This window comes from Dipodomys merriami, unplaced genomic scaffold (assembly GCF_024711535.1).
Source record: "Dipodomys merriami isolate MVZ:Mamm:240054 unplaced genomic scaffold, mDipMer1.0.p SCAF_4, whole genome shotgun sequence".
In the NCBI taxonomy this organism is placed as follows: Eukaryota; Metazoa; Chordata; class Mammalia; order Rodentia; family Heteromyidae; genus Dipodomys; species Dipodomys merriami.
The window spans coordinates 87,711,915-87,732,306 of NW_027205603.1; the positions used below are offsets into that span (position 1 = coordinate 87,711,915).

At 41.8% G+C, this 20,392-nt stretch overlaps 1 protein-coding gene across 3 annotated transcripts in view; it reads right to left on the bottom strand.

Moving 5' to 3' along the window:
* The window catches only part of Dnaaf11 (dynein axonemal assembly factor 11), a 76,158-nt gene that overhangs the window by 27,293 nt on the left and 28,473 nt on the right, over nt 1–20,392 (bottom strand). For 2 of the 3 annotated variants that reach the window (XM_069991841.1, XM_069991842.1), the window contains exons 6-10: nt 18,164–18,355; nt 15,408–15,485; nt 11,124–11,189; nt 9,324–9,393; nt 8,440–8,535 (exon numbers count right to left, since the gene is read on the bottom strand). In XM_069991841.1, the coding sequence (XP_069847942.1) occupies nt 8,440–8,535; nt 9,324–9,393; nt 11,124–11,189; nt 15,408–15,485; nt 18,164–18,355 (502 nt within the window). Of the gene's footprint in view, nt 1–2,452; nt 2,683–8,439; nt 8,536–9,323; nt 9,394–11,123; nt 11,190–15,407; nt 15,486–18,163; nt 18,356–20,392 lie in introns of all 3 variants that reach the window. The other variant, XR_011365804.1, reaches the window with a different exon arrangement.

A 20,392-nucleotide genomic window follows, 5' to 3' on the forward strand; every position in this document is an offset into this window, starting at 1 on the left:
GAACATTCACTGTTGCGTGGGGGAGAGCACACCGGGAGGTGCAGCCATGGCCACCTGAACAGGGTGTAAGAGTGGAGGGATTGGTGCATGGTAGGAAAATCTACAGGACTGTCAAGTGGAAGATGAGGAGGAATGGCTGTAAGATGGGCTAATGTGGAGATGACTGCTGACCTCGGAAGGAGTTTGCCGTGGAGGAGCTTGGGAAGAGATGATGCCAAATGGAGGTTTTAGAGATCATGACAGCAAAATGGAAACAGCCAATAAACATGTCTATTTAAGAGTTTTACAATCCAGTGGAATAGGGTAATAAATAGAGGCAGTTTTTGTTCAGTTTTTGTTTTTACAGAGGAGATAATTCAGCATGGTTCCTAATACAAAATTAATAGATGCAAAAATTCAGTGAAGCAGTATAAAAGGGAGAGAATTACCAAAGGGGAAACAAATCTGGTTTTATAAGCCAATGGAAAGCTGGGCATCAGTGGCTCACGCCTGTAATCCTAGCCACTCAGGAGGCTGAGATCTGAGGATTGTGGTTTGAAGCCAGCTTGCTCAGAAAGTCTGTGAGGCTTATCTCCAAATAACCACCCAACAACTGGAAGTGGAGCCATGGATTGAAGGCTAGCCTTGAGCATACAAACTCACAGACAGCACCCAGGCCCCAAGTTCAAGCCCCAGGCTGTACACACACACAAAGCAAAAAAATAAGATGAATACCCACATGGGAGGTTGGAAAGACACAAGAAGTGATCATTAGGTGATCATTAGGAATGAGAAATTCGGGTGGTACATTCATTCAAATTGCCTTTTATGTTCAGTGTTTTTAGGAGCACAAGTTTAGGGAATGAGCTGAAAATGAGAATTCAAAGAGAAACAGCACAGGGCTGGGAAGATGGATCAGTGGTAGAACTCTTGCCTTGCATGCCTGAGGCCCTGGGTTCAATTCCCCAGCACCACATAAGCAAAAAGAAAAAAAGCTGGAAGTGGCGCTGTGGCTCAAGTGGTAGAGCGCTAGCCTTAAGCTGAAGACCTGAGGGACAGCGCCCAGGCCCAGAGTTCAGGCCCCACGGCCGGACCCAAAAAAAAAAAAAAAAAAAAGAGAAACAGCACAAACAGACCAAGGAGACTGGGCAAGATGGCCAGGGAACACTGCAGACCGTTTGACAATCATAAGAAAAGTGACGTTGTGTTAGGTATGTCACACATGTTTGAGAAGAGAGAAAGCATTGTGACACATGTGCCCAAAGAGAAGGGTCTGGATTTTTGAGAATCGGGGTTTGTTTTCAGGCCTTGGTACATGACCTTCACCTTCGGCGCCTGCACAAACAGAATCAAACAAGTCATTGTCAAATGGAGTGATAACTGTATCTTTCTGTTTTGTTCATATGGCAACTTCTTTAATCTCAGTTAATTATTCTGAGAGAATACCCAAAGGAAATCATGAAGCATATTCTTAGAGTGTTCCTGTAACTTGTCAATTGAGAATCTGGATGGGAGTTTAATTTAATGGTCTAATGCAAGCAAACGAGGATCCCAGTGCATGCAAAGTCTCAGTTAAACCTAGTTAAGTTGGACTGTGGTGAGATCATAGGTTAACCATCACCAGGCTGATGACACTCAGTGTTTATGTGCCCATCTGAAAAACAGGCTACAGAGGAAGCATCAACCCTTAGAAGATATGAAGACCCCAAATAGGGACTGAAAACATCATTTGTATGCTATCTAAAAATAAACTTAAAAGGTATAGCACTTACAAAATAAAAATAACTAAAGGAATCTTCTGTATGACCTAAGAGGGAAAATGAGAGAAACACAGGATTGGATACCTAGTTTTGATTTTATATTTTCTAATATTTTTATATTTTATACTTTTACACTTGTTTCTGTCACAATGCACCATACCAAGGCATTGACTTCCATTTAAACCCATGTCCAAACTTGGTCTCCACTGGAAAGGCATTAAGAGGTGGTGGACTTGTAAAAGCTGGGGCCCAATAGGAAGTGGTCAATGTGTGGCGGGATTAACACAGGTGTTCTGGAGATGAGGTCCCAGAGCAGGTGGTTGTAAACCAGAAGTCTGTGCCTTCTCTGGACTTTTCTCCTATCACATGATAAGGTCCCTCTCTGTCTCTGCTCTCTCTCATGCTCCCTGGCAGGCAATTCTATCTACTTTACTGTGACACAGCCAGGGCCCGTCTAGTCACCTTCACCATGCTGTTGTTTCCTCCCCACCACCAGAACCATCATGTAAATAAACCTGTTTGTGTAATAGCTTATCCAGCACCGGGCATTTCATTACAGCAACACTAAATGGACTATGAGAATAGCTAGAAATAAGGTTATCCAACATTAATCATTTACAGTATCCATTAACAGTCATGATTAATATGAATTAAAAGTAGGTGTTAATGCAACATGTATTATGGCCCCAAAATGTTGTAGGTGGTTTACTTACATTCAGTCATGTTAATCTTTAAAACAACTTTTTGAGGCCTGGGCATTATTAATGTTATTTTTAGGATGAAGAATCCGAGGCAGAGAGGAATAAATCATTTCCCTAGGTCACACAGCTGGAGCAAAACGCGCAGATTCGACGTGGGTTCCCTGGCCCCGAGCCTGTCTTGCCATAATTTCTTTCCACTCCTTTGGATTTATGGCAACATAGATTACAGCAACAACATTTTTCTGCAGGCAGAATGTGACAAACTTATTTTACAGTTAGGCTGGAATAATGTAAATGGAAAAAAAGGAATGGTTACAGATAGTTTGAAAGTATGGTAGATTTGTATTGTAAATTATTAAAATACAACTAATGCATTCATAATATACTGAACATCTACTCCTTGCCAGTTCTGTGACAGTTAGTGGTCAAGTTAGTTATCAAGAAACCCTGAAGCTGCAATTCTTGTTGAGGAATTCAGCTAAAGAAATATACAACTAAGTATTTAGTTTGCCCATTGGTAACAAGCTGAGTGAAGTAAAATGTAGCAGGAATGAGGGTAACATATCTTGGGACTTTTCAATATGGGGTGAGGATGTTGAGATCTGAGGATTGTGGTTTGAAGCCAGACTAGGCAGGAGAGTCTGAGATTCTTATTTCTAATTCATCGTGAAAAGCCCTAAGTGGAGCTGTGGCTCAAGTGGTATGGAGCTAGCTTGGGGCAAAAGCAACTCAGGGGCAGTTTCAGCCTCAGGCCTGGCACATGTGCCCTGCTTTCCTCAGATCTCAGCATCCTGAGTAGCTAGGATGATAGGGACAAGCCACTGGCACCTGGCTGAGGACTTTTTATACAATTTCCTAAGCAGAGTACTGACTGCAACAGTGCCAGAAGCTGGAAAACTAACTCCCACCGAGCGAGCAGTGGGGAACACTGAGGAAAGCCTGTGGAACACATTTCCTGTGCCTCTCTGGCCCGGGCAGGCCCTCACTTCTTGGCAATGCCTCGTGAGAGGTCAGAACCTCTATCTACCACCCATTGGTCACTAGCAGGCCGGGCAGCAGCCCTGGAACTCCATGGAGACACAGAGACACTGTGAGGATGGTGAGGGCAGACAGGTTCTGGTGGCTCACTGGAAATTGTGGCGCTGTGAACCACATTGTTCCAGAACAGACTATGAGCTATGGGCCAGCAGATTGGGGGTGTTAGGGGGGAGGGCAGGGAAGGGAGGCATCCAGGGTCGCAGGGCCAGCCCAAGGGGACACTGTTTGGAACAGGAACGGACCTTGGAGAAACTCACTGATGTGATGTCAGCCACGGAAAATGCAGTCTCGATCTATGTGACCAGGATCAGACTGAAACTGGGGAAACTTGTGCATTGGTCACTGCCCAGACTTCCACACATCACCCTCATTTAAGAAGACAAGATAGCACATCATTCTGAGGTCGTGACGGTACTCTAAACAGTGTCCAGTAAGAAATGCGAGAGTATTTTGAGGATTCAATGACAAAATTTTGGGTCCTTGGCAAATGGATGCAAAGTTCTCCATTGGATTTTCACGAAGAAGTGTGACACAGCCAGGACAGAGAGCACCAAGAGGTCAGCCCTTCATGATGTTCTTCCCAAATACTGTCACAAGGGGGAGCTACTAAGCATCAGATCATTTGCTTTCAATTGATTTAGAACATCCAAGTAGTGTAACCAGCAAACGCTGTCTTAGGCACTTAATGTTTTGGCCATACTATTCCATGAATGAATTAAAAGCTATGAGAATATATACCTTAGAGTGAGGTAATATATTATTTTTTCTTTGTTAGTTTAACATCTTTGGGTGAGGAGTTTGTGTCATTTGAAGCCAAAGTCATCCTAACTACAACCATTCCCTCCCTCAATCCATTTTATTTCAGGGTGTGTATACAGATACACATCAGAGCAGGTACAGTAGTGAAGACTGCTAGCACCCCTGGCCTCTCCCAGTGTCCTGTTTTGTGGCAACAACAGCCAAACTCTACTGATTCAGCCTGAATCCCCAGTGAAGTACACGCGAATTAACCCTGGCACTTTGTACCATAGTGTTTCTAGACTTGCTCATACTCTACATCTGCTACTTGCATCCTCTGGCCTCATTTCCCCATCCTCCATCCCCTATCCCCACCACGATAACCACTGTTTTGTACCCTATCACTATATATTTAAAATTGTTTTTAGGTCCTACACAGAAGTAAGACTGCCTGGCTTATTTCATTTAGGACAATCCCTTCCTCCACAGGCACACCCACATGGTAGCAAATGGTAAGCTCTCATTGAAAACTATGGCTCTACACAGATATGCTTATGTGCATCACTAAAAGTTCATCATCAAGCCAGCAGAAGTGGCGTATACCTATAATCCTAGCTACTGGGAAAGCAGAGGCAGGAAGATCTCAAACCCAAGACAGGATCAAGAAAGTTAATGAGGCTCACTCTTAAAAACAAAATGTCTGGAGGCATAGTTCAAGCAGTTGAGTTGCTTGCTTAGCATGTTTGAGGTCCTGAGTTTCCCTAGTACTACAACAAAAAGTGTTTGTTTTCTTTTAATTAAGTCATTTGTTAACAAACATGTAAGTTTAGTCTTATAATATGCCTTAAAATTTCAAGGATTTGTTTCAATAGATACAATGCAGGTCGGACTCCTAAACTTCCACAATAAAGTAAGTCCAGGCATGCAACATAATGTCATGGGTTAAACTTCAGTACTTCAAATGCCCCACTCCATAGAAATGCTATAAAGACATCAATTTTTAGTAATATACATTCCTGATTCTAAGTAAGGATGAAGAATGAAATTAGAGCTTTGTTGCTTTGGATGATTTTTTAAAACATCATTTTATTTGAGCTTTATATCATTACAGATAACTACTCATGAATGAAAACCAACTAATTCTGGACAAGAAATTATTCTCTGAAGTTTCTTTAACTGACTACCTTTTAAAAAGGGAAATAATACATGGTGACTAATTTTTTACCCTAGTGTTTCTAATATGGTAGTCTAAAATCTTTACCAATATATTCTTGAAAGGGTAAACACGGCCAGGCATGGTGGTGCACATGTAATCTCAGCACTTGGGAAGCCAAGGCAGGAGAGTAGAACAGAGTTCAAGGCTACTATGGGCTTCATAGTGAGACCCTGTCTCCATACCAAAAGGAAAAACAGCATTCATCATTTATTATTGAGGGGAAAAAATAGAACCCTTCTTAGTTCTTCTATATAAATGATCCTGTCTCCAGCCAAGTATTTTTGGAATTGCTTTTTCATTAATAAACCATTTATTATATTTTTCATGTGAAATATTTAGAAAGCTAAAAATATAAACAAAAAGGGAAGCAAAGCACCCAGGAGGCTGAGGAAAGAAGATGCGAACTCAAGGCTAGCCTGGGCAATATAGAGAATTCTAAGTCAGCCTGGGTTACATAGTGAGACACTGTCTCAGTAACACAAAATAATATAAAACAGAAGGCTGCACTTATCCAGAAGACTCATAAGCAGAGGTCGCAGAGATTCCCTCATAACTGCATGGCACCCAAGAGGTCTACCAATCATATACCTTGACTTCCTTTTAGGAAAGAGCAGACTTATTGTTTAATTTTTACCTTTTTGGTTAGAATGGAAGTTTCCACACAGACAAACAAAAGGTTGCTGATCACAGTGTCACCTAAACATCAATTCAATATAAACAGCTGTTAGCAAAGTGCTGACGTAGTTATTTCTTAGGTTTCCCTATAAGACATTTCTCTCCACACAAGAGCATTCCCTTAATTTGTTGTGGCCATGAAGGACAATGTGATGCATACAGTTCTGTTTGTTATTTTATTGCTTGACAACACATTGTGCTTGCTACATCTTGCTGCTGAATAAGAACATAATTGATTATCTGAGATCAGCCTGTTGGAAAACTGGTGAAGGAAAATGAAGGATTATTAAATCATGGTAGAAACTCCACTGGTTAATCACGTTTATAGTCTTTGCGCCAGATACTCTTTCTTAGCCCATGCTTCTTTCCTTCTTCACCAACAGCAGCTCAGGTGATTCCAGTTTCTCTATTCCTCCCCTTTGCAATTTAAGGAACTTGGGCAGAGGTTACTCCAGCCTAGCTCAGGAGATGAGGGCTGATACAGAATCTGATCAGAGACTTAGTAATTCTTGGGCCCAGATTAGTTTCAATTGTTCAGGATGAAGGTAATCAAGACTGGATGGCTCTTCTGCTAATGAGCCTACTCAGTCCTGGGAAACTTCTGCTTCCCATAATCAGAGATCCTCTGTTTTTATGTCTCATCCAAGCTGAAAACAAGCACGCATGCTGCCCATTGTCACTTTTTCATGGGAGGGAGCCCGAGGGCAGGCTGCCATTTCACTACGTCCCCAGCCCGCTTGCTAGAGGCCTCCCCACCTTCTCCTATGGTGAGGCTGCAGGAGTGGAAACATTTCTTTCTTGTTTTCATTTCTTGAAGAAGTTGTAAAAGGAGTTTCAATTCAATAAATCGGTTTATAAGTACAGTGTATCTTCATCAGTGCCACTCTTCCCATCACTCCCCCATCTCTCTGAGCCCCACCTCCATCCCCCTTCAATTTACCCAGTCTATTTTCACATATGTACTTTGAATACTAGGACTGCATTCGCTGGCCTCTTTGTTTGTCTGCCCTCTTCTCCTTAAATTCCCCACCCTTGACAAAACGTGTTTCAGTTTCCCAATATTTATTTTGTCAAAGAGTGGAAATATTTCTTTATGGTGAAAGCCAGTTTTATTTGTAGATTCTGCAACTTACAGCAGAAAATGTCTGAACTCATTCATGAACCCTGTAATGAGGAATCCCGACATTTCATGTGGCCATAGTAAATTTTAAATTATTTTAGGATGTTTATCCTACATTTATAGTCTGTCAGACTTTCAAACAAGGTCTGTCTCTGATCAAAGTTAAGAAGTCTAAAATTCGAAGTCAGCAGAGGCAACCCCAGCAGTCTCTATGATTTTAAACCATCAACTGAGGAGAAGCCTAAATTTTCACCTTCCATTTCTCCTTGAACCTCCAACGAGTCTTTGTTCCTATTTCTTTCATGCTCCTTCTAGCCCTGTCACCTACAGCCTCGGATACCCTTCCTCCATTCTTCATCCAACTTCAGACCATTTCTTGTTTCCCATTTCCCAGACCAGTTGGGTGAAGTTTGTATTCTCTTCCATGGAGCTCATTTTCTTATTCATCCTTTCTGAAAAGTTTCTGATTTCTCTTCCTGCATGTATGTCTCTCATCAAGGCAGTCCCCTTACTACATACATTCTCTTATCATTCTTAGGCAAGCGATACTATGTAGGAACTCAATAAATGTTTACTAAGTTGAACTAAATACAACTGAGTCCATGCCATATACAAATACACGTTTACCACCAACTACTTCCCCCCCAAAAAGAGTTTTCATTAAAGTAGTATCTGACCAGTAGTACAAAAATAAAATTCAAGTAATTTTTAGCAACATTCACTGAATGCTCACTGTGATATGAACGATATATACGTTTTCTCTCTTAGAAATGATATTAGGAGATAGATGCCTACGATGATGTGTAACTTGTGTAACTTGACAGAACACCATTAGGAAAGCAAACAGAGTCGCAATTAGAGACCCAAGGCCCACTGTATTCCCTCTCAAAGTTATTTGTAGCAAAATTCTGCTCACCGTGTAGAGCTGCTTCGCTTAGAAGAACAATGTGACTGTGTATGCCGTGTAAGGAACCCCGACGGCCCTCAGTGTGCCGGAGGCATTAGCTGCCCCTGACCCCGGTCGCAGCCCAGTCTCAGCCCTTCTTTTCACAGGCCTTTGTCCCTCTGCCTGAGATGATGTGAGCAGAATTTCTAGTTCCTGGGACTCAAAGCGCCTTCGTCAGGAATCACTATGGTCCCTGCCAGGCCAAGTGCCATCAGAAACCAACGCTACCAGACGTGAAGGCCATCCAGATGCAGGTGCTTGCTTACCTTGGGCATGCAGATCACCAGGTGTCCCGTTGTCTGAGACCTTTTAGCAGAGCTGCTGTCAGGCTTGACTTCTGCTGGAAGAACGAGCTGAAATGGCTGGAAACAAGCAGCAGGTATCAAGAAAAAGGTCACATTACATGAGAGGATGACTTCAAGGTCACGTTAGGTCTGAGGGTGACCTTGAGTGCACCTTACATGTGACCTCAAGAGGTATTTTCATTCCAAGTTCACGGTATGTGAAATTGCTTTATTCATTTTGGGGAATAAAAGTGGATGCTATGCTAAAAGTATACGAACTATTTTTACCTAATTTAATAAATAAAGAATGGTCTTCAATCATCATGAAATACGATGACTATTTATAGTAGAAAAGTAATTTATAGATAAAATATTAACTTATTTCCATTTTAACATCATTAAGCTGATCTATATGAGTGCTCAGAATAATAAAAATACTATTTCAAAAATGAGCAATGAATAGTCCCCTGGAATAAAATGTTAGCACTGTAGAATGGGTATGCTGGTTACCTTCATGTGCAGCTTTGTAAATGTCCGGTCAGTACTTTGCTACCAATAGCTTTGAGAGGTGATAGAGTAGGCCTTGCATCGATAGTTGAGACTCCGCTTTCCTAATGTTGTTTTGGCTAATCTTGTGACACGGGTGAGTTACGCAGGTTTAAAGGATCCGTGTTCCCAGCCACACAATGTCAGCAGTCATTCTTGCTGTCCCTCATCCCTGCACTGTGCAACCACATATCTGTAAACAGCACTCTGGCTGGGTTTCTAATTTTCCATTGTACTAATAGCTAAGCTTGTTTCGAGGCAGCACAGCTTAGCTTGAGGCTTAGCACTTAAACTCCAACGATCTGTAGGGCTCTACTCACCTTCCCTTTGACCAAGACTCGCACGTACGTCGGCTGTACATCAACCTCGATTAAAGAAGTATCCATATACCTTCAAAGTGAATCACAGCAGGTCTTGTCATCTTCAAAAACATTTAAGTTTAAATATGTAACATGTATTCATACTACAAAGCCATTTTAAGAAAGTTTAAAATCTTCCGTGCTAAACATGTCCTAAAAAGTTAGTTTTAAATTAGTCCGAGTCCAAAAGAAATTCAAGATATCAGCAACTTCATTCTTAGACCGACAAGTACACTTGTCATTGATTGCCCCCAGCCCAAAAATATCTGAGGCCTAAAACACCAGAGGTTTGCAAAAAAATGGCTTCCCATGCTTTCCCATGGGTATTTTATTTTAAGCCTCTAAAGTTGTGCAGGCCAGATGCTGAATTCACTGTACTTGAGGCTCACAACCATCCATCCCTGCCTCCTCAGGCCTCTCCAGGGCTACAGCTGTTCAGCAGCTGGGTGGAGACTGGTTCTCCTCTCCCAGGAGAGAGACAGCTTCTCCCCTGGAAGGCAGGCACTGCTGAACAAGCAAAGCCTACCATGGACAGCAGACACATCCAGGTCAGGTGGCCACCATTCTCCCTGCCTCATGACCAAATGGAAGATTTCCGTTTCACATCACTCAGAAAAGTAGGACATTTTGCCAGATAATGATGCACCTACATTTTAAAATCCTGGTTGTGAATGCCACAAAATGTAGTGAGGATTCAAAGATCAGAGATTATAGGTTTGGCTTAGAGTCTTGATCACTGAGGCCATTATATGCAAAAGCCTTGAAGACTTCATGGTAGGTAAAAGAAGTCAGACTCAAAGACCACATATAGTGTATGGCTCCATTTAGCTAAGATATCCTAGAATAGGCATTTGTAAACATAAGAATTTGTAAACATAAGAAATAAATGAAGGGTGAGAAGAAAAGCTGTAGCAATAAGAAGCACCTGGAAGTGGCCCCTGTAATGATTTCAGTGAGCCAGAGGGGCTACCATCCAGCAGGGAGGCAGGGCCTGGGTGTCTTCAGGTGACTGCCACCAGGAAAGGTAGAAAAGGACCTGGCACAGGGTTGAATGGTAAAGCCATGGCTATTTGCGAGAACTGAGCATATAGCAAGGAGGGACGAGCAGGGCATGCCCACAGAAATAAGGTATGCGAGAACCACTCCCAGGTGGAATCAAGGGAAGAAATGTCCTCGTTGATCAGGAGGCAATGAGCTGGCTCCGGGGCTCTCAGATAGGCAGGGGGAAGGACTGAGTCATAGAATTATGCTAAAACATTTGGAAAAACAAAGAGAACTATGGGACAAAGTGGCTGTCTTGTGAGCAGAGGGTCTGTGTGCAATCAGTGTCAGAATAGAGAAGCTCTCAGAGTCATGTGCACTACTACCCCAAACTTCCCAGCCACAGTGCAGTGGGTTTATTTTTCTCTTTTGTTTCCATTCTTTTCAAAATTTACTATAAGCTCTCCAGCTTAAAAGGGGACTTCTTTATTTATAGGGAAACTAAAATTCATTCTCACTTGTTTAAGAATTGTCAAAAGACTGCTACCTTGAGTGAGAACTAAAAAAGCAAGTGAGCTAGAACACACATGAAATCCCAGCATTCAAGAGGTAGCAGGACTCTTTTTCTGATGCAGGGGTTAGAACCAGGCCAGCCTTGGCCTATGTGGCAAGACCTTGTCTTAAACAAATCAAAGCACACAAACAATAAACAAGACTCAAACAAATAACAACAAAAAAAACTAAAGGAAATGGCATTAAATAAATGTAACATGTCCTTACCTATAGACAGCCAGGTCCAGAATGATTTGGTTACGTTTTACATCATCTTTCAAAGAAAAGTCAAGCCTAAAAATAATACATTGGGGGAACAGGAGTAAAAAGAACGAGATATAATTTATCTCCAGGATTCTGTAGATATTGTTATCATATAATCAAGAGCATTAATAATTACATTAATTTTTTTCATTGATGAAATTCTTTTGTTTAGAAAAATATACTAATAAATTTTCAACAGAAGCCCGCAAGAAATGAATAAATTACTTTTTGTTGATCTGAGAATCTAAGGGTAAATTGATACACAAAACATAGCTTTGGTGCAGAGACAGAGACATCTGGTGGTGGAAGTTTTCCATTTTACCTGAGTTGACTAGAACAGAGCTAACACACCAGGGTTGCTCATGGAGACTCTGTCCCCTCACAGCCTAAATCTTAAACATTCCACCAGTGCTGTCTCACTTTTCATTGCTATCTGTTTTTCTTCTTCTACTCCATGGGAAAGCCTGAAACTCGGCCAGTGATTTATACAGATGAAGAAAACAGTATTTGGAGAGATGGCATAGCCAGAGAAGAGGCAGAACTTGGATTCAATGCCCTAGGTCTTTAGGTTGCTATAGCATAGTTGACCAGTACAGTTTCCATACTATCAATGTAGATCTCAGAGTAATTTGGTCAGCTTTCTCATAAATCTCAACAATATTAAAGAACAAGCTTAAAGTTAGCTCTAGATTTGGCGGAACAGCAGTAGGTCTACTGTGGTAGGCACTTTTATTTTTCCCAACAAATGACCCACGGGTTCTGTATCTTATCTCTGGAGCTGCCTCGTGTGCTGTCCCTTCTGCCATGATTATTTATTGCCCAATTCTCCAGCCAGCCAACTTGAACTCTCCCTTCTTAGATCACTGAAAGCCAATTTCTGAGAGGTTTCTGAGGCAAAGGTTACCATTTATCCTCTATCATCTGTTTTCCCTTTAGTCCTAAGCACAGAATGCTTGATTTGAAGAACATCAACGTATATATCGAAGAAAGACTGCATGGCTCAATCTCCTTTGCACCTTATGTGAAGTCACATGTTTTCATTTGGTAAAGGGGAGGAAGTATTGTATGGCATTTTCCTTAAAATACTGGTGTACGTGTCTTGTACTGTTTGCCTTCTCCATTCTCTAAGAGGGACAGATTGTAGGAGGCCAAATGATGATCACGGAGATGACTTCGCACACTACTGTAGTTGTCTAGGCAAGAGGCAAGTGTTGAATTGCTTTAAAGTGATGGTTAAAGAGTTCAGACAGTTGGATTCTGATATTGAACAAAAGCCCAAGAAGCTTGGTATTTTAAAGAAAAACACAAGAGGGAGAAGAATTAAGGTCATACTTGATGGCTTTGCTCTTAAAGAGAGTGGGTGAGGTATTGTCACAAGTATGGAGACAGTGGACGGAGACAGGGACATCATGTTGGAGGCAGGATAGACATGAGGAGTTCTGCTTTGACCAGAAGTTTGTAATAGTTGTTTTATAACAACGTAGTGATGTCACTTAGCTAAATGGACATATGAATCTTGAACTCAGAAAAGAGGCTAGCTCTGGTCATGAACAATGTTGAAGCCATGATATTTGGTGACATCCTCCACGAATGTGAATGTGAAAAGAGAAGACAGCTGAACACTTTGCTGCAGAGTGCTTACAAGATGAAACAGAAAGGATTAAGCCAAGCGTAAGAAGAGCAGTTAGTAAGGAAAAGAAAAACCAGCAGCCGATGGAAGACACTGCCTTAAGAAGGAAGGAATTTAATGCCCAATTAGATCCAAGTTCACTAAGTCAAATAAGATAGGGGCTGAGTGTGGAACACTGACTGTGGAAACTGTGGGAGTAAAGAAATTTCCAGACAGACACACAGAAATGGCTCTAAGAAGAAACCTGAAGTAAGAACATGGAGACAAACCCATTGAGAATTTTAGATATTGTGTGGGATAGACAACAGACCTGGAGAGGAGCTATTTGGATTGACTGAATATTTTGGATGTTGGCACCATTGATCCAACAAAGTAGAGAAACTGGTGCAGGAGAGCAGGGGTCAGGAAGCAGCCATGACCTTGATGGGACGAGGGCTGGCAGAGACTAAATTGTGACCGCAGGTTCACCCATCGCAGCAGGACCTGGATTGTTCCCATTTTCTCCATGAAGTAAGAACCAACACCCTCAGCTAAGAATAGCTCCCTGCATGTGAGGGCAAGCCTGGATGGGGGTAGTTGCTTGGTGAAAGAGTCTGTCAGTGTTTTGTGAGGTGATAACAATGAGAAGAGGAAAGGACAAGGGAGATGAAGATATGCCAGGATTGATTAATGTGAGAACGCATAGAAACAAAGCACGGGAGAGAAGGTGAGACTATGGGGGTGGAGTGGGAGCAAGAGATAAACTGTAGCATGAATGAATGCATGTATGCCTGGGGACCATGATTGGGACTGAGTGAGTCCTAAGAAGGCAGGGGATAGTGCTCAGTGGGAGATGGATCCGAATATGAGGGTGGCAAAGCCAGGAAGGAAGACAGAATTGTGTGGCAGGGTGGAGAAGAAACAAAATGGTCAGAAATGAAGTGGCCAAGGAGCTGAGGGCCAGGCTCCCGGTTTAGCAGGAGTTATGAAGTCGCGGTTGATGCGGAGGAGAAGAGGCAGGGAGAGACAGTGGGCTGTCTCCTGTGTCCTGCAGGTGTGGAGCATTAGTTATGTTCAGCTGAGAAGTTCAGTAGCACTAATCTAGGTAGCAGGCCTGGGTCTTGGCAGAGCTAGGAAATGAGGAAGAAAGAGGAAGAAGGTAGTCTGCAAGCGGTTTGCGGCTGTAACCCTCCCTGTGGTCTCTGGTGAGGAAGAAGAGGGGCAGTGGGGGAAGCAGACCCTTAGTCCAAGTCCTTGAGCAGAGATAAAGGCACCTGTAAGAGAGGTAAGGATACAGGTTTGTTAATGAAGGATGAGCTGCAGAGGATGGGGGCAGAGGCGGAGGCCCAGAGGAAGGGAGAGAATCCATCCCAGGAGGAGAAGATTCTCAGCAGGATGGTGGCTTGGTGGGGGGGGGAGGGGTGACCAATCCACGGAGGGAGTAGTGAATCATAGTGGGAGGTGGGGAGTGGTCGGAAGTTGGTTTTAGGGGCAGTTGTTCAGTGTGGTGTGTCGACTTCCAGAAGGCTTCCTCCTGCCACCGACATAGTCTAAACACTGAAGTTTTAAGATCCATGAAGATGGCTCTGTCAGAATCACTGCTGTATCCCTGGGCCTGACAGTGTAGTATCAGCTGCTACATTCCTCTGTGTTGGATAGAGAAGTCTGAGGGCTAGGGGAGAGACCTGATCACAGAAATCACTAGAACTGTGCTGCATAAGTCAGACATGCCACCGAAACTTATGTGACCCTGGGCAAGTCATTTTCCTCTCAGGCAGAAGTTTAGAGCTGGGCAAGAGAAATAATGCCTGGAAACAACCCTAGACAATGTCTTTATATTGGTGATGACACAGAAAATGGAGAAGTAGAAGCAAAGAGATTTTGACTAATAAAATCTATGAGGTTTAGCACCAGCTGCTGGTGGCTCATGCTTGTAATCCTAGCTGTTCAGGAGGCTGAGATCTGAGGATTGTGGTTCAAAGCCAGCCTAGGCAGGAGACTCTTATCTCCAATTAAAATTAACCACCAGAAAATCCAGAAGTGCTGCTGTAGACCAACCAAGAAAAAAGAAAGAAAGAAAAAGATTTTATACTTAGTCTATATTTTAGAGTATATGTGGTTTTGTTTTGTGCCTACTTTCTTTAACACAGGGTATTGTCTGATTTAGAATTTCCAGTCTGAATAGTGTTCCTCTCTCATTAACTTCATTGAGATATTCATATCAATGTCTTTCCCTAGCTTCAGATGCTCTGTAGATGTGTTCCAGAGGAGACTGTGGATGCAAATGAGATGTCTAAGTGTTCTCAGCCAGCTTGCTACTGAAGAGCTTGAAAAATTCATAAACACAACAATAATGCAGTAGCAATTTTCAGGCATAAAATTGTGTATGGTCCAAAGTTTCATGGAAGACATAAATAGCTAGGCTTTCCATATGTCAGGATGGCTTTCTAGATGCCAAGGGAAGTATGCGCTTGAAAACATCATGTTTGGCTCTCACGCATGAACAAAGTGACATTACTATTAGACTTGTCAAACTCTTTCAGGGCAGTCAATATGTTCCTTGCAGAGCAGGCCTAACACTGAAGGCATGCCGCACCCGCCGCATGGCCGCTACCTCCCCACATGGCCTCCTCACGTACTTGGGTGCGTTGACATTCAGGGCCTTCCCATCCTCAGTGACCAAAGTCCGGGGTGGTTTCACTGTCTTCCTTTTGTCACTGAATGAGCATGAAGGGGTATAGGCAGTTGAGAAGAGGAAAAGAAACCACGAGAATATAAAAGTTATGCATAGATCTTTACGAAACAGTTTAAGAACAATTAATCAGACATTTGTGACTGCACCAACAACTGACTTAGGAAGTCAATTCCTTTAATTCTATGCTGGGGATTAAAAAAGTCAAGCCAGAAGACTGTATGCATCTATGAAATTATCACAATGAAATCTCTTGTACTATTAAGTATGCTGTTAAAATAAACCTAAATGCAAAGAAAACTAAAGCTAGTTTTTGATATGGTCGTATCTAGAACTATAAAGCAAAAATGTGACCAAGACAATCTGCCAGATTTGAATGGGGGAAGAAAACTCCTTTTCATGAAATACCCATGAATATTTAAATGAATCTATTTTATGCATGATTTACCCAGATAACTGTCAATTCTCCATTTGTGTATAGAGCTTCTGCTTTAGCTAAAATTATAATTTTTAAAATACCAAGGAGAATCTATTCTGTAGAAATAAAAATACCAGTACATAAGGGACTATGTAAAAAGATTGCTCACAGCATCATTTATAGTAGTGAAACCCAGAAATGCAAATGTCTGTCAATGAACATATGATTATATCCAGTTTGGTACATTCACACTAGGAGATATCTTACATTGATTCAAAATGTTTTTGTTCTTTACCTACCAATCAAGAAAAGTGTTGGGTGATTCATTTGCTAACAATGAATAGAGTCCACTTTTTGTTTCTTTTTGCAGTGCTGGGGATCAAATCAGGTCTTTAAACATGCAGGGAGAGCTCGTTCCCCACATCCCAGCCCACATTAATAACAACATTTCCACAAATCCTACATATTCTGCAGAGAGGCTTTTCACAATTACAGAGGGAAAAAAAACTTTGGTGGTATCAACTCAAGCCTGTGAACCCTCATCATACTGAACATGAACATAGGAGAGAAATAAAAGGATGTGGAACAATGTAAGCTTGAAAAATATATACTAAATGGCCACAAAAGTCTCAATTAAAAGAACATGCTTTTTACAATTCAACCATCTATACAAAGTCATCTATCTTATCCTTTAGATCTTGTCTATATACCAGTCAAATATTTTGTTATTTTATTTTGCTTTTGTTTTTGCCATTACTGGGGTTTGAACCCAGAGCCTTAAGCTTTCCAAGCATACTTCCTCAGTTGGTGCTCTATCACTTGGGTCACTCTTCCAGCCCTGCTTTTGGGCTGGTCATTTTGGAGCTGGAACTCTGTGGAATTTTATGCCTGGTCTTACTTGGAACCTCACTCCTCTAGATAGCAGTCTCCTAAGCAACTAGGATCACAAACATGATCACTAGTGTCCAAATAGCTAGTTAAGTTTTATAAAGATAGTTTTAAGTAATGTATTAAGTAGAAACTATGTGTTTTTTATAGGTACTTGTCAAGCTCATACAGAGGACACAAGACAGCATCAAGACGTAAAAAACTCACTTTCTGCTGTTATTCTACAGTTTTCTAAGCAATGGCTGCCTCTCCATATGCAAATGGCCATGTTTCACAAACAAGAATTCTGGATAAAAGGTTGATTCTGATTGCTGTACCTCTCTATCTTCCTACAAAACAAAGTAAAATTTATGGAAGCACTAGATATTTTGATAATCTTTCCACAGGGAGATGTATTATACTTGATCCACCTCATTGCCATGCAGATTACTGTATTTCTGAGCTAATCGATCATATTCTCAATCTCATAAATTACAAATATTCCTGTGAGTGATATATTTTGCCAGACTATATTAAGCAAAGACAGGAGATAGAATAATATAAGGACATGTATTTAAAAGAAACACCCAGGTGGGCTGAGAAGGTGGCTCAGTGGTAGAGCACTTGCCTTGAGCTGAAGAGCTGAGGGACAGCGCCCAGGCCCAGAGTTCAGGCCCACGACTGGACCCCCCCAAAAAAAGAAACACCCAGAAAATAATAGTATCCTAGCTTCTAACAACTCACCAAATTATATGTAAATACTTCAAAACTGACATTATACTAGTAAATGTACAAGATAATTCTATGATAAAAATAAAGTGCTTAATGAAACTAACTTTAATTCTTCAGTTTGAAAATGAATAGAACAGATTCAGATGGAGCTTTTCACCCCATAAAATGACCTTTTTCATTGTCCCATGACAAGTTGTATTTGTAACCCGGAACAATGATTGCTAAACAATATAAAATGGTTAAAAAACTAATCACGCAAACAAATCTTTATAGCTAATACTTTGATATTAATGAAAAGTGCTATACTTGTGTGATGTTTAACAATGGTGACACACAGATATTATGTCAAAAGATGCACAATTATGAAAATATAGCCCATGGCAGGTGCTGTTGGCTCACTTCTACAATCCTAACTACTCAGAAGGCTGAGATCCAAGGATTGTAGGTCAAAGACAGCTCAAGCAGGAAAGCCCATAGATTTTTATTTCCAATTTACTCGCAAAAACCATGGAGTACAGGTGTAGCTCAAGTAGTAGCATGCTGGCCTTGAGTGGAAAATACAAATGAAAGTCAGGGCCCCAAGCTCAAGTCCTAATAATAAATAAACAAATAAATAAAACATTTAAAAAATAAAAAATATAGCCTACAAGAGTGTGCTGCCTTTTTTTAGTAGGAAAATGGGATACCTTGATTTCTCTTGAGCTTTCCGTTGCTTTTCTACATGTCTAAGAGTTTCCAATCGAGATTCAGGCGTAAACACGGATGGTTTGTTCCAGAATGCCAGGTCGTCTTCAATTTCGTCTGATTTCTGTGTATTGTTTTGTTCTTCTTGCATTTTGGGTGCTTGGACATGACCTTGGCTCTCAGTAGCAGATGGGCTGGCAAAACCAACAGACAAAGAACATATAAGCACAAGAATGGGTTCATGGGTTTTATCTTTAATATTTCTCCTTTGCCTCACAATATCATGTTTACTTAGTTTTGACTGATAAAATGACTCTGAGAGTCTACCTGAGCAAAGTTGGGGCAGGCTCTCATCCTCGGCAGTATCTGAATTAAGGCTGCCTAAGCCTAGCTGGTGTGAATTACCTGGGGAACTTTATAAAAGTTCAGATTCCTGGGCTCCCATAGAATACTCTTTAATATCCTGGGAATCCTTACAGTATTTTGCAGGAAGTTCTGACATAATGAGCAGGCAGGGAGACCACCCAGCCTCAGCAAGCATGCCACCTCATCTGGCCGATGAAGTAGAGTGCACTAATTAGGAAATAAACACAAATCCTCTTCAAAAGCACTCTCTTAGAACCTTCTTCTTCCCATTCACAATCCGATATCCCACTATAGGCACTTCCATCAACAGACAAAACCCCACTTCCAGGATTTAAAAAGGCTGGGAAGGTGGCTCAGCGGAAGAGTGCTTGCCTCACATGCATGAGACCCTGGGTTCCATTCCTCAGCACCAGATAAGCAGAAAAGTGGTGCTGTGGCTCCAGTGGTAGAGCACTAGACTTGAGCTGAAGAGCTCAGGGACTGCTCCCAGGCCTAGAGTTCAAGCCCCATGACCAACGCCCCCCCCCAAAAAAAAGGCTCCAGCTCAAATAAAGTTTTAGATTTCTGACTAAGAATAAGCCTTCCCCTCCTTTCCCGAGGGTCTCTTTTGGCTCAGCTCAAGACTGGGTGGTGACTGGCTCGTTCCTTCCCTCAGGGTGCATCTCTTCCTCTCTCAGTGCCCCACCCTCTTGAGCCTCTTCACCCTACGGCTCCTGGCCAGTGGGAAGAAGAAAAGGAGATGGCCACTGCTGCTACAGTTTCACTGCTGCTGCCACCTCAGGAGCCAGTGCCAGAGCTGGCTTCTCTTCTTGTGAGCCCCTGTGCCATTCGTAAAGACACTGCAAGAAAGCTCAAATCACATAGCTTTGTGTTGCTGAGGTCAGCATCTGACTGGTCCTTTTGTGACAACTCACTAGCTTCTAGCATTGATTTCCACCCCACAGTCTCATTGCTGCCACCCTCGTAGGCAGGGCCCCTCTTACACTTGCTCAAGCCTGGTTCCTTCTACTACAGTGTAGCCTTGGCCTAGGATACAGGCACAGGCCATTCATGCGAAATGGGTACAGTGTAACCTATTCCAAGTAGCATCCTCTTTTCTGATGCTTCCATTCCAGGCTGCTCCTTTCTCCAAAATGGAAGCAAGATCCACCTGCTTCTGTTTAAATTAACATTCTCATCTCTCTTTTGGGCAGCCTATGAATCTCTTTGCTGTTTCTTCTTAGAAGAGGAGCAGCCTTGACTTCCATATAAAAGAGTAGGATCAATGGATAACTAAGATGACTGAAAAAAATGAGAGCATCTTCCATCAAACACCAAGATTTACAATAACTTGTAGGAGGACTGGGGAACCTTTTTCTGCCAAGCTCCATTTGGATATTTACAATAGTATTAGAGGGACATACAAAATTATCAATGCAAGTAGACAGTCACAGGTGCTGCTGAGAAGCATATGAAAATATATGTGTCTGTCCCATCACGTACAAACGCTTTCTCAGGCCTTATGTGTGCCGGGGGCTGGATGCGACCCACTCCCATTCTAGAGAAATTAAAAATCAACTGTGTGGACCATATGACAGCTCCACAGCGGCTTCAGAAGGACAGACACCATCGGGCATAAAGGAAGGAACAGGATTAAGGAGTATTCAGAAAGCTTCTGTTCTCTTAATGATATGTTATTTCTTATTTTTCAAAGGTCCCAAACAAACATACAAATAGTTATTATTTATTATATATCGGTGGTGAAATAATTGCCTACTTATTTTTAAACATTTATGCATGTCTGAAGTGTTTTGTAATTATTTTTTCTCTTTTTGAAAAGATTGTTATCTAAATATTTAAAGCTTTCATTATATGGAATAAACTCA